Genomic DNA, 15,134 nt, shown 5'->3' with positions numbered 1-15,134 from the left:
AATGGATGGGTGAATGTGAATATAGAAAATATGGGGCATGTTCTTATTCAGACAGTCTGTGCATTCCCATGGAATGAAGATTTGTATCAGAAAGTTACTTTTAAAAGTAATGCATTTCAATATTGCATTGCTCCCTCAAAAGGTAACTGATTTATTGCGTTATTAATATTTTATGAAAAGTAATTTGTCATTATACTTTGCATTACTTTTTCTCATCTGGGCTTGGCTTACTTGTTTGTTTTTAATATAAAAAGTTATATTTTGGAGAATGTTAAAGTCCTTTCACACTGAAGTGAAATGAATAATCTTCAGGCTGAAGGACAAGCAAATTCATGTCTGTACAGTATAGGGCACAGCTCAAACAAACCAACTGTGCTCAGATTCTGGACACAGTTAAAAACGGTTCAACATTCTTCGGAAATTATAATAAGATAATAATAATAATACATTAAATACTTATGTTATATTTATCAGAAGTCATTTTTGCTCAGTATTGCATTATTGTAAAGTAGCTCAGTATCTATTTTATTTTTTTCATACTGTTTCATTTTACTTAGAATATGACAAAAAAAATTATTAAAGTATAGAAACTGTGTATCATCCTGTACTGGCATAGGATGGTTTTACAATTAATTGTTTTTAGGAATGTTAATATTTGCACAATTAAAAGCGAGTTTAAATAAATGTACCATTTCTTACAAACTTACCAACAGGGTAGCATGAAAACATGAGAAAATAACACAAGAAATTATGAAAATGTTTTATTTTATTTTTTTTGTATGATTTTAAATGCATCTTTAAACAATCAAACATGTTAATGTCTAGCAATCAGATCATTACATGAAATAATCAAAATGATAAAAAACATTCACTTATTATTATAATGATCATAAACCGACATTAATCATTATAAATGAAGGTTAATCATTATTTTAATTTGATTGAACTGTATAAGCAGACCTAAACTTTACCACTGGTAGAAAATGCGATGATATTAACAGCTTTCATTCAGATATACTCTGGACGTACTACAAATCTGAAACTGTAGTCATCAGGACAGGGGTTTGGCAGACCCATACTGCTGTTATTTGGAACCACTGCCATGTCGTTTTTGAAATCTTGAACATGAAAGACGTTGTTTTCATTCTTACAGCTGAGAATGAACCTATTGCTGTAGCGAATGGTGCTAGTGTACATGTACTGATTACCATTTGCGAGAAACCTTGCAACAGGAAAAGAATAACATGAAATACCATAGTTAGAGCATTCCTGAGCACTAAGAAACACCTGGGCGTGCCACTGGACATTTTTTTCTCTGTAAAGAGCACTGGGGTGTGCTGGAGTGGAGAAGGTTTGTATTCTGTTATTTTGGCTGTAGTAGTACTGATGGTATGGGTAATTGACGGTTGTGTCATTGATAAATACACTCCACTCATCTCCAGTGTAGATTCTGGGTAGATACTCACTACTCATGTTATCCATTTGATTCCTGATCTTAGAGAAAGGCAGAGCGTTGAACTGAAAACCTCTGAGCAGACCAGTTAGGTAGAGTTTCTCATGATTCTGACGGAGAGCGCTTGAGGAAAACTGCATTTCATAGAGTTTATCCACTGGGATCAAGAGGAAACGGATGTGATTCAGGAGACTTGCCTGTTGATCTGAACTAATCTCATCACCTTTGTCTTTGACCCATGTCTCCAGAGCTTCAAGAAGAAAAGCTTCATCCTTCACAATCAGGTCTGAGCGCTGCAGAAGAGCATCCATCATGTGAAACGAGATGTTGCTCCACACTGGAGAGCTTATGAGGAACTCACAGTTCCAGGAAAGATACTGAAGGACGTTCTCTTGAAGAACAAGGTCACCTGTGCGAACACCGTACTCGTACATGGATACCTGTGTATGGAAAGTGTTGTCTTCAGGAAGGAGTGAAGTGAAAGCCCGGCCGACATCCTCCATAAGCCTCTTCACTCCAAAGATGTACGCCAGCTGATGCAGACATTGAGCCGACGTGATGGAAACATCAATCTGCCGTGTGTACAAATACCTGAGCAAAAACAGATACCGTTGAATCTTTCTCAGGAAATAATGTCATTTGTGGTTGTAACTGGTGGCCACAATAACTTAAAATAATAAATTTAAAGGCTTGAATACACTACATAAAAAAACATTGTCTAACTGCATACTACCCTAGGCACCTATACACCTCATTACTAAGAGATGCATGGCAAACTGCTAAGGGCACTGAGTGCAAGTTTCACAAAACGTATCACATTACAGCTTTTTATTTCTTAGTTTCTTTGGTATCGGAGGCTTCCATTTCAGCTTGCCCAACAAACAGCAAGAAATAGAGATTGAGTGAACAAATGCAATTCAAACCACTGGATGCAAACCCATATCAGCTAAAGCTCAGCTCCACCTAGGTTAAACTGTATATAGTCTTTTAAACTTATGTTCCTTTGTCTGTCACACAGACAGTGGACACTTTTCCCTCTTAGCATAAGAGCAGAGCAATTGGATATCTACTTAAGAAAACTATTTTGACTGGACTGCTGATGATAGCCATTGTTCAACTGAGAGGAATAAAATAAAGAAGCGGTCTTCAGAAAGTTACCTGAGAAAAGCAGAGACATGAGGATGGCAAGTCTGGCTGACATCAACTGTGAGGTTTCTGGAATTATTTGTTATGTTTAGCTCTGGATAAATCATGAGGATCATTCTGTGCACACAAAATGTCAGTTCTTCCTTCTCACTGGTGTCTTGTACATTAATTCTGAAATCACAAACATCTCCACTATCAAACAGAAGACCAAGATCATCAGATAAACCCAGGCTGTTATCCAGAAAGAACTGACGATTGCTGGTTATGTTTGTACCTGCAAAGAAAAGGTAGTAAAATAGATTAAACTCCCAGTGGAAATGTTGTTTTTCATAGAAACACCCTTGTTGTAATCAGTGTTACCTGGTTACTCTTTATGGAAAGTAATGCATTACATAACATTTACATTTATTCATTTAGCAGACGCTTTTATCCAAAGTGACTTACAAATGAGGATAATGGAAATAAAACTTTTACGGTTTGGAATGACATGGAGGTAAGTGATGCAACAAATGGCTTGTTGTTAATGGCTTTTATTGTTTTTGTCTTTTGTGTGACGGTTTTCTGACTGGGACACAGCATCAAAGTATAGGGCGTAAAATTTCCGTAACACGCTTGAGGCATTTGGCCAATCACAATGCACTGGATATCTGGCCAATCAGAGCACACCTCACTTTTCAGAACGATGAGCTTTGTAAAAAAAAATATGTTTTTCAGAAGGTTTTAGATCTTAAACCACATAAACACATTATACACCAAATACACAAAATAATGTACTTTTTAGCAACATCATATGACCCCTTTAAAATGTTTAAAACTGGTCGGAAATTAAATGTTTAACAGCGATACCTAGCGGCGGATAGATGTTGTGTAGCCTAGTGGGTGACATCTGGGACCATTTTAGTTTCTGCACTTTGCCACAGATGTGGAGAGCAACACTCATAAATTTTTCAATGAATAAATATGCTTTTTTAAATGACACTGAATATTTGACTATGCTTGCATTCATAGAATTAATGTTGTAGTAATAAAACATCTGAACAAAACCAAGACAAAATTAATAATATAAGAAAAGACAATTAGGCAATAGAGAATTACAGGGCCTAAATCTATTCCCACAAGCAAGCATTGTAATTTCAGTATGATCCAGTAGATGTCTTACCAGTCTCACAGACCACTCCTGCGTCCTCTTTATGTGAGCAGTCAGTAACACCCCAACCTTTGAAGCTGCATTCAGACAATGAGCTCTCCGAGCCTTTACAGTTCATGTCATCCAGCCAGATTGGACCAGAGCCTAAAAAGTATAACAGAACACATGTCAAATATGCTACTTTTATTATCGCAGCACTTTTAAATATAACATTTAAATTCTCTTTTAATTCTGCATTTATACCTTCTCCATATTTTCCTCCAGGTGTAAATGATATCGCTCCAGGAAAGCCCAGTTGACGACACACCACTTGTGCTTCAGCCAGTTCCCATCCGTCATCACAAACTGTACCCCACTGTCCATCATGGTAGACCTCCACACGACCAGAAGAAGGCAAATTCCCCACCAATCGGACTCTGCTCTCACGTTTAGGCTTTGACTCTTCATCTGTTGCGAAAAATACGCTTGTTTATTTAGAGGGTTCATAAACATTGGACAGAAAGCCCATGTCTAACAATCTGCAAAACAATGAAGGCTACATTTAAGATAAACAGCTTTGCCAAGATTTAATGGTAATAGTACATGCCAAAGTTGGTCTTGGTGAGCCACAGTTGTGCAGAGTTTTGGTACAACCTTTATAAAAACTGATTTGCCTGTAGGAAACCTTTAGACATTAATTAGCTTTTTTAGGTATGTTTGATTACCCTTACGAAAGGAAAATATATTTACCAATATATTTCTTAAAATATATTGTGATATATTGTAATATATTATTTTCCCTTTATTTATTTTCTAATATTTTATATATTTGAATACATTTAATAATATATTGATGATACATATATTATATTATATATTGCAAAATATACAAATGATTGCCGCTTTCAATATATTGCAATATATTGGAAAAAATAAATATATATAAGAATATATGCCTAATATATTGCATGATATTTTCCAATATACTGCAATATATTTTTGTTTCATAAGGGTATCCAGGCTCTCCAGCTCTCCAGGAATGGCCAATGACGGTCCTGGAGAACCACATTCCTGTAGACTTCAGCTCCAGCCCCTGAGGTAGTAGTATAGTCTTATATTTGTAGACACGTGCATGTTGTGTAATATTTATAAAGAAAGTGCAAATGCAAATGACATTACATAATTTTAAAACAGTTGTATAAACTACTAACCAAACAGGGTCCAACGCTGTGCTGACACATGGAAAAACAGCAATGTCCATAAAATATACTTGGTCATTTTCTTGCTGGAAACTCTTTAAAATAACAAAGCAGGATGAACACAATTAATGAAGGTTCTTACTGAAGACTTACGAACCGTCTTGCTTTCATTTAAATATCTGCTAAATGAGGTCAAGCAATGTGAGATCACAAGCACTGTCCAATCACAAGTCTACCTTAAGTTTCAGTCAGGCTGAAGGACTAAGTTTCATTTCACAAGAAAGCTAAATCCTGACTAAGTGTGCATGTTCAAACAAATCCTGGCTTTTTGAGTTTGCTACAAAAACCTTTCACAAAGCAAAGGGGAGGTTCTCAAGCCATTTCTCAACACTAGTGTAGGCTATGTACATAAAAAATATATGCTCAAATAAACATTGACATTCCAGTGACTTCTGTGACCGGACCTCGCTTTGAAACAGATTTGAGCATGATGCAGCTGAAACACTCATGATTGCTGCAGATTATTGTCACATATATTATTATGCATTGGCTTTTATGTACTGATAACTGTACATTTAGAATCTGAACAGAAATTCAAGAGTGCCAGTACAAAAAAAGAAAACAAAGAAAAAGGAAAGCTATTGCAAAATGAATAAATGTGAATGTAATAACTTTTTATGGTCCACCCTCTTGCCAACAATTTTATGGTCCACTGTCATCTCAGTTTTAACAGGTAAAATGTATGTGGGTGTGACCACATCTCAAAGAAGAACTCATTAAATAAAAGCAAACTCTTTGACACTCCGATATTTATTTCAAACTTGTACAGTTCCTTGCCAAAGAAACAAATATTATTGTGACAGTGATATTTATTAACATGAATTAAAGCACAAAGGATTTGTTAAATTTGTTAGTTTTTCTTGTAGGGTAAATATTGCTGGCATACTTTGGTGCTAGATAAAGTGGGCCACTTTGAAACTTTACTAATTCACATCCCTTAATAAACTAACATTCACTGATGATTTTCATGTACATAGGCATGTAGCAGACACTTACAAAGCGACTTACAAATGACAATAGAAGCAATCCAAACCAAAGAAGGGCAATAAAAAGTAAGTTCTGTGATAAGTATCAGTTAGCCAAATGCAGTAAACATTGCCAGGTTTATTTTTATTAATTTATTTATCTATTGTCATGTAGAATTGACATTCATAAAACGTAGGTGTGCAGATAGAAATTTCAAGTCAGAGATGGAAGAAAGGAAAGTGAGAGCATAAGAGAAGATGAGGCATGAAGCTGAAACTGTGGAGTGAAGAAAGAAATTAAGTTAAAGCAGTGGTTCCCAACCTTTTTCAACTCACGGCCGACACAACCAAACACATATGTTTGCACGGCCCACTGCAAAAAATTAACTGACCCCACTTTTAAGTTAATAATTTAGTACTCAGAAGCTAGATTGTTAACTGTTTTGGCACACACACATATGCTAAATGCATTCAGGATGAGTTTGAAACATATTTCCAAAAGAAAACCAATTAGAGCTATATCAAAAAGTTGTAACGTCTCTAAAACAGACATAAGTAAAAATACTCACTATAATAAGGGTGTAACAAAATTTATAGACTTAAAGCAAACAATATAAATAAATAAATCCTGTGTCCAGGGACTTTTTTTCCCATGCATTGTTCATAGAGTTCATTAATTGTAGCGGTGCCTCAGGTGTTAAAATAGATTTGTTATACATTATACAGGTTTACATATGTGTGAGCGGTGCAGAAGCAACAGCGAGTTATTGTAACGCGAAAGTACATTAAAATAATGCATGAGCGCGAACCTGGAGTTACATAGGCATTTGCCCAGTCTGTTCTGTTCTTGCGCTAGGTACGTTGCATTCTGATTGGATCGGATAGCATACTGCGGGAGGTCAGGGACGCGGAAAATGGTGCTATAAAGTGCTTTAGAAATCGCTCAAATCATTATTTTATGGCGATTTCGATTAATTAACAGAAAATAACTCGGACTGGCGGCACTCAGCAAAACGGGAAAAGATCCAAGCAGAGCTCGGCAGCGGGTAGACAGTCAGCGGAGCAAGCAGTCAGAAGGGAACACACTGAAAGCCATTTATGCACATTTGAATCTGTTGTTTTGTAGCATATGCAGCAAAAATAGATAAATTTGTGGTTTATTATAATACTAACAATTTTAGTATTTTTTTGTTACTTAATTATATATATGAAATGATGTTATGTTTTGACTTAGACATTTTTACATATATTAACAATATTATTATTTATTTTAAAAGTAATTGGCGGCCCAACTTCAATGCCACCGCGACCCACTAGGGGACCATGTCACAGACCACAGGTTGAAAACCACTGAGTTAAAGAAAATGTAGATGCAGAGTATAACTATTCAAATTATGTTCACAATTAAAATTCATTGATTAGAGAAAATATGAATGTCAACATGATATGTGCAACATGAAATCAGGTGTTTTGAATTTTATGGATGAATTGAGTGTATTTATTGATTTTACTCTTATAGCTTTAACTTACACTATGTTACAGGACAGAAGTGTCGGAGACCAGAGATGGCAGGTAATGGTTTTATTTACAAAAGCAGATGTAAGATGAATGGGAAGTGATACTGTCCTTGGAGTTGAGCTGAATGTGTCACGGTAGGAAATCCATTGTTTCCTCCGTGTCATGTTTTGTGTTTGTATTTGTACTCTCGTAGTCTCCATGTGCTCGTTTGGTTAATTGTTGTCACCTGTATGTTGATTGTCTCGCTCCAGCTGATCCTCATCTCCACTCAGCTATAAATACTCACCCATCTCTCTGTCTGTTGTCAGATCCTCATTCATGTTTCAGCCATACAGTTGGATTACCGTCTCCCGTGTTCGTGTTCTGGATTATGTTCGTGTTGTCGTCTTCGTGTGAGTGTTCCGGTCTGTTCCTGGTTTCATCCATTGACCGTCTTCACCTTCACCACCGACTTCACCATCCAGCACTTCTCACGCCACCGTAGACCTTCTATCACCATTGCCTACATTCTGGACAAGTTTTCAATAAACCATTTCTGATTGCCTGCATTTGCTTCCTCCTCTTTTACGAGTCGTGACAGTAGGATCTGACCATCATGGAAGCAGCAGGCGATCGCTCCCCATCTCATCTGGAGGAATTTCTGCAGAGAGCCGTTGGTCGTATGGATTGCCAAGACAAGGCGATAGATGAGATGGGTCGAGCTTTCCAAGCAATGGTGACGAAGGTGTCCGAGCTCGCTCTCCAGGCTCAACAACAACAACAACCGCCACCCGCTGCGCCTCCCACGCCACCCACACCGCCGATCGTCTCCGGGGGGATTTCCCAGTCCGAACCATGCCTCCCCATCCCTGAGAAATATGAGGGTGAGCCAAAGTTTTGTCGATCATTTCTGTCACATTGTTCTCTGCACTTCGCCCTGCAGCCCCGCACGATTACCACCGAGGAGATGAGGGTGGCATTCGTCTTGTCACTTCTGACGGGGAGGGCTGCCCTCTGGGGGACGGCGGTGTGGGAGAACCAAGACAGCTGCTGTGCCTCGTTCCACGCCCTTTCGGAGGAGATAAGACTTCTCACGGACCTATGTCAGGAAGACAGGTCCGTATCTGACTATTCTATCGAGTTCCGCACCCTGGCGGCGGAGTGTAAGTGGAACGAAGAGGCGCAGTGGGATCACTTCCTGCATGGGTTGGCTGACCGCATCCAACAGGAGATCCGCGCCGTTGAGCTCCCCACTTCTCTCAATGGCCTGATTGACCTCGCCATCAGAGTAGACAACCGACTCGACCAAGCCGCCAGACGGAGGGGGAGAGCAGTTCTCGCGACCAGACCGGAGGTTCAGCGTCAGCGCTCAGAGGTTGCGGTCAGCCCACCTGGAGATCTTGAACCCATGCAGGTGGGGCGAGCTCGGCTCTCCCGGGAGGAGAGGATCAGGCGGAGATCCCTGGGACTATGTTTATACTGTGGCAGCCAAGAACACCACATCCAGCGCTGTCCGTTAAGAAGACCAAGCCCGATAGTAAAACGGAGGCTACTATCGGGTGGGATCTCTGCCAGGAAGACCTCATCTACATCGACACTCCTTCCGGTGAGTCTACGGTGGTCCACCCACGCACTCGATCATCACGCTTTGTTGGATTCTGGGGCCGAGGGTAGTTTCATGGACTTCAGGTTCGCTAGTAAGCTCAACATTCCTCTCACCTCCCTCAAACACCCCATTGCACCCTTTGCACTCAACGGACACAGACTGCCAGTCATCACACAGACCACTTTACCTGTTCCTCTCATCACATCTGGTAACCATACGGAGGAGATTTTATTTTTCATCACGGACTCACCTCAATCTCCCATTGTTCTCGGTCACACCTGGCTCCATAAACACAACCCCAGGATCGATTGGCGCCTCGGATCGGTGGTTAGCTGGAGCGAGGAGTGTCATTTGTCTTGTCTTTTGTCTGCTGGTGTTAATGTTTCTGAGTCTGTGTTTCAGGGGGAAGCAGTGGAGTTGGCTAACGTGCCCGCGGAGTACCACGACCTGAAGGAGGTGTTCAGTAAGTCTCGGGCTGATTCTCTTCCTCCTCATCGTCCCTATGACTATGCGATAGAGTTATTGCCAGGTACTTCTCCGCCTAAGGGCAAGTTATATTCTTTGTCTATTCCAGAGACGGCGGCCATGGAAAAATATATATCCAGTTCTCTAGCAACGGGGTTCATCCGCCCTTCTTCTTCTCCAGCGGGGGCGGGGTTCTTTTTTGTGGGAAAGAAGGACGGATCCTTGCGACCTTGCATTGACTACCGAGGGCTGAACAACATAACGGTAAAGAATACCTATCCTTTGCCGCTTATGTCTTCAGCTTTTGAGAGGTTGCAGGGAGCGTCCGTTTTCACTAAATTGGACTTACGTAATGCTTATCATTTGGTCCGCATCAGGGAGGGGGATGAGTGGAAGACTGCCTTTAACACCCCTAGAGGCCATTTTGAGTACTGCGTGATGCCCTTCGGGCTAACGAACTCGCCAGCAGTCTTCCAAGCACTAGTTAATGACGTGTTGCGAGACATGGTCGATCTGTTCATATATGTTTACCTGGATGACATATTGACTTTTCTTCGTCTCTCCAGGAACACGTGCAACACGTACGACGAGTGCTTCTGCGGTTGCTAGAGAATGGATTGTTTGTCAAGGCGGAGAAATGCGTTTTTCATGCACAGTCTGTTTCTTTTCTAGGACACATCATTTCGACTGAGGGTGTTCGCATGGATCCTGAGAAGGTTAAGGCTGTGGTAGATTGGCCATCCCCAGAGTCTCGCAAGGCCCTGCAGAGATTTCTGGGGTTCACCAATTTTTACCGGCGTTTCATTCGCAATTTCAGCCAACTAGCCGCGCCTCTGACCGCTTTGACCTCCCCTAGTTTGACGTTCGGTGGGCATTGTTTCTCGGTCGTTTCGATTTTACACTTTCTTACCGGCCGGGTTCCAAAAACATCAAACCCGATGCTTTATCCCGTTTTTTTGAGCGTTCCGATCGTACTGCTACTCCCGAGCCCATTTTACCGGGGACCATCATTATCTCCGCGCTCAGATGGGAGGTCGAATCGAAGGTTTTGACTGCCTTAGAAGGGGTAACGCCCCCGGCTTGAACCGATTGTTTGTGCCGGAGGGGTTACGGTCAGACGTTCTCCAGTGGGGTCATTGTTCCAGTGTTGCTTGTCACCCAGGGGTTAGTAGAACTAGGTTTCTAGTCAAGCAACGATTTTGGTGGCCTGGTATGGCTCGTGACGTCCACGACTTCGTCATGGCTTGTTCAGTTTGCGCTATTGGTAAGACTTCCAATCGACCTCCAGATGGGTTACTCTTACCGCTGTCTGTCCCTTCGAGACCCTGGTCCCACATTTCGCTAGATTTCATTACCGCCCTCCCGCCCTCTAAGGGCAATACAGTGATTTTAACCGTAGTGGACCGGTTCTCGAAGGCGACTCATTTCATTCCCTTGCCCAAATTACCATCAGCCAAGGAAACAGCGGTAGCTGTCATTGATCACGTCTTCCGTATACATGGCCTTCCGACAGACGTGGTTTCTGACAGGGGTCCCTAATTTGTGTCCAAATTTTGGCGAGAATTCTGTAAATTGTTAGGAGCGACTGTTAGTCTTTCTTCCGGGTTCCATCCCCAGAGCAATGGTCAAACCGAGCGAGCCAATCAGGATGTCGAAAGGGTTTTGCGATGTTTGGCTTCCAATAATCCTTCGTCCTGGTGTCAGCAACTCTCAATTGTGGAGTACGCACACAATTCTTTGCCAGTGTCATCTACGGGCATGTCTCCATTTAAGTGTAGTTTAGGGTACCAACCACCTAATTTTGTCAGTACGGAATCCGAGGTTTCGGTCCCCTCCGCACACGCACTAGTCCAGAGGTGTCACCGCACCTGTACCAGAGCTCGCAGAGCTCTGCTCCAGGCTAGGTCGCGCACCAAGGCTAAGGCCGATCGCCACCGGTCGAAGCCTCCCCGTTACGTCATCGGTCAAAGAGTGTGGCTTTCAACCCAGAATATTCCTATGCGTTCCGTTTCGAATAAGCTTGCTCCCAAATTTATTGGCCCGTTTTCTGTTACCAAAATCATTAATCCGGTAACAGTGCGTCTTAGCCTTCCTCCGGCGTACAGGAGGGTTCATCCCGTGTTCCATGTATCCAAAATTAAACCGGTGATTTTTTCCCGTCTTAACCCGACTGCCCCGGTTCCCCCCCACCTCGTATCGTTAATGGGGAAACCACGTATTTGGTTAATCGTATTCTGGACTCTAGACGGAGGGGACGCGGATTTCAGTACTTGGTGGATTGGGAAGGTTACGGTCCGGAGGAGAGAAGGTGGGTTCCTGCTCGGGACATACTGGATCATCGCCTTATAGATGATTACAATCTACAGGTAAGGCAGGCTGGGAACGTCAGGTGACGTCCTAGGGGAGGGGGTACTGTCACGGTAGGAAATCCATTGTTTCCTCCGTGTCATGTTTTGTGTTTGTATTTGTACTCTCGTAGTCTCCATGTGCTCGTTTGGTTAATTGTTGTCACCTGTATGTTGATTGTCTCGCTCCAGCTGATCCTCATCTCCACTCAGCTATAAATACTCACCCATCTCTCTGTCTGTTGTCAGATCCTCATTCATGTTTCAGCCATACAGTTGGATTACCGTCTCCCGTGTTCGTGTTCTGGATTATGTTCGTGTTGTCGTCTTCGTGTGAGTGTTCCGGTCTGTTCCTGGTTTCATCCATTGACCGTCTTCACCTTCACCACCGACTTCACCATCCAGCACTTCTCACGCCACCGTAGACCTTCTATCACCATTGCCTACATTCTGGACAAGTTTTCAATAAACCATTTCTGATTGCCTGCATTTGCTTCCTCCTCTTTTACGAGTCGTGACAGAATGGTGATATGAAAGGTGATGGTGGAGATGGTGATGAAGACAAGGGAGACACACACACTCACGGTAGAGACAGGAGGGAACTTTGAGACGTTGGAGAGAGGTAAGTACAATGCTAGGAGTCCTTGAAGTCAGCAGTTAGGAGAGTCCTATGTGCAAACAAGACCGGACATTGGTGAAGTGCGAGTGAGTGCCTTTTGAGTGTTTGCTGATGGGCGGGTAGATGAATGGCAGGTGTGCGTGATCAGTATTCCAGTGAGGTAGTGCGCTGAGATTGGGTGGTGTTGGAGCCTGGCGTGTCTGTGACAGGACCCCGACGTTATGGTGGTCTTCTCAATCCACCAGGTATTCGAGTTACCCGCCACGACACTGGGAATCCAGGATTTCGCGAACCTCCCAAGCAGCGCCATCATCCAGGATGAGTGGAAGGGGGGTCTCAGCTGTGGTTACGCCAGGCTCTGTGGAGAGAGGAACAGAAGGATTGTGAGGTTTCAGGAGGGATACGTGGAATGTGGGGTGAATGCGGTACTCAGGTGGGAGTTGAAGTTTATATGTGACAGGGATGATCTGCTCCGTGATGGTGAACGGGCCAATGAACCTGGGACTCAGCTTACGGCACGGTAGACGCGAATGTCCCTAGTTGACAGCCAGTCCTTCTGTCCTGGTTGATAGGACCCTGCACATTCCTTACATCCATGCACGTACCTCCTGATGTCAGATGCCATGCTCTTTTAGCAGGGAGAGGGTTTTATTGACCCCCGGGTGACCAGTGCCATGTATTGTAAGTCTGGAGGGCAACCCGGCAGAGCATTGGTGGGAGTCTCTGAGGAGGGAACGGTTTCTGGGGACCAGGAGATCGGGCTGACAATAAGGTTTTCGGGAAGTATTGCGTTGGGTTCTTCAGCTCTAATTTTGGATGAAATGGCAATAGAAGTTGGACAAACCGAGGAAACGTTGGAGTTCTTCAAAGGTTGAGGGACTTGGCCAGTTTCTGATGGCATCCACCTTCCCCTCATCCATCCGGATGCCACTGTTGTCGATGATCTATCTAAGGAACTGCACTGAGGGCTGATGTAAGGAGCATTTTTCTGCTTTCAGGTAGAGTTGGTATTCCCTCAGGTGTTTCAGGACCTCCGCAACATGGTAACGATGTTCGGTCAAGCTCCGGGAGTAGATTAGGATGTCATCAATGTATACCAGGTCAAACTTGTGGAGGAATTCCGTCAGGGTTTGGATCCAAAAGTGCAGTTGCATCCACGACTGCATATGAGTGGTGAAGCGGATGGAGAGTTGGATGAAGTGTTCAAGCCCGATGGTATGCAGCGAGATGCAACTGCACTTGTGGATCCAAACCCTGACGGTAGGTGGTGATGAGGGCTTGTTCGTTCCACCCACTTATGGCAGCGAGAGTCCTGAACTTCTGAGCATTATCATTAACAGATATCTTGCCTTGTTTTAAATTATATAGTTTCTCACCAATCAAAGAATCCCACACGGGTTTTCCATAGACCACTCTGAAGTGGTCTACAAAACTGGGGAAAGACTGAATGACAGGGTTATTTTGAGCCTACATAGAATCCGCCCATTCCAGAAGGAAACAAGATGCATTAAGAGCTGGGGGGTGAAAACTTTTGGAATTTGAAGATCAAGGTAAATTGTACTTAATTTGTGTACCGGGAAACATACAAGTATCTTCTGTTGCTTACGAAGGGCAGAACTAAATGGAAAAAAATATATATTTCCACAAAATGAGACAAATTTGGCCATCTTCGTTGTGTACAAAAGTTTTCACCCCCAGCTCTTAATGCATCTTGTTTCCTTCTGGAGCATCAGTGAATGTTTGAATCTTTTTAAATAATTGTGTTTGAGTCCCTCAAATGTCCTCAGTGTGATAAGGTGTATCTCAAAATCATAAAGTCCCTGCTGGAAAGGGTTCAAATATGCAAAGATACTGGAAAACTGAAGAATCTGCAGGACCTTAAAGATTTTTCTGAAGAACACTGCTCAGTTTAACTGTTCAGAACAAACAAGGGACTCATGCACAACCATCACAAAACAGAAAGACAGCCGAGGATCATCAGGTAACAGAACACAGTATTAAGAACCAAGGGTTCCCAAACTTTTGAGTAGGGTTATCTTAATAATTTCAGCATTTTTTTTTGTCTTGTGGAATAAATGTTAAAATATTTTATGTACAATATCTTACTCAGGACAGTACTAAATAAAAAATAACATGCATTTAGTATGATCTCTGTTATTTTTTGAAAATTACTCATATTTTCACAGATTCTGCAAGGGGTGCCCAAACTTTCGATCCCCACTGTATATTCTCTTAATGATCACTAATATTAATTTAAACATATTAAACATTATGGTAGCACTTTATTTTACAGTCCTGTTCCTCATGTACATACTATGTACTTATTATTATAGTAATTAATATAACTATGTAACAACTAGGTACTAACCCTGAACCTACCCCTAAACCTAACCCTACCCCATTGTAGTTACCTTGTGTTACCAGAACTTTCTTAGATAAATACATTGTAAGTACACTATAAGTACATGTTAGTACATGTACTGTAAAATAAAGTGCAACCAACATTATGTTACATACCTGGACTCTTTTAGTGTGTTTTTGCCCCTGTGACCCAGTTTCCGTCTCCCGTGTTTGGCTTGATTAGTTCCCAGGTGTGTCTATTCTATTCCCCATGTGTTCCATGTCCCTGTTAATTTAGTCATGCCATCCACCT

At 42.0% G+C, this 15,134-nt stretch overlaps 1 protein-coding gene across 1 annotated transcript; it reads right to left on the bottom strand.

Moving 5' to 3' along the window:
* Positions 1 to 746: 746 nt before the first annotated feature.
* LOC127953136 (galectin-3-binding protein A) lies at positions 747 to 5,234 on the bottom strand. The gene is made up of 5 exons (XM_052552106.1): positions 4,937 to 5,234; positions 3,990 to 4,193; positions 3,759 to 3,890; positions 2,612 to 2,873; positions 747 to 2,044 (listed from the first exon to the last, which is right to left on the bottom strand). Exons 1-5 carry the CDS (start codon positions 5,001 to 5,003, stop codon positions 1,009 to 1,011), a joined length of 1,701 nt encoding a protein of 566 aa, XP_052408066.1. The 5' UTR covers positions 5,004 to 5,234; the 3' UTR covers positions 747 to 1,008.
* Positions 5,235 to 15,134: the final 9,900 nt, after the last annotated feature.

Source organism: Carassius gibelio, chromosome B3 (genome assembly GCF_023724105.1).
Source record: "Carassius gibelio isolate Cgi1373 ecotype wild population from Czech Republic chromosome B3, carGib1.2-hapl.c, whole genome shotgun sequence".
NCBI lineage: Eukaryota > Metazoa > Chordata > Actinopteri > Cypriniformes > Cyprinidae > Carassius > Carassius gibelio.
The sequence above is the reverse complement of the archived record's forward strand: the minus strand, read 5'-3'. Positions and strand labels throughout refer to the sequence as shown.

Bases quoted from the DNA above. Each gene is read 5' to 3' on its own strand.
- LOC127953136 (XM_052552106.1), bottom strand. From the start codon at position 5,003: ATGACCAAGTATATTTTATGGACATTGCTGTTTTTCCATGTGTCAGCA. The intron at 3,891-3,989 runs GTATAAATGCAG...TATACTTTTTAG, and splicing joins TGGAGGAAAATATGGAGAAG to GCTCTGGTCCAATCTGGCTG. The intron at 2,045-2,611 runs GTAACTTTCTGA...GTTTTTGCTCAG, and splicing joins CATGTCTCTGCTTTTCTCAG to GTATTTGTACACACGGCAGA.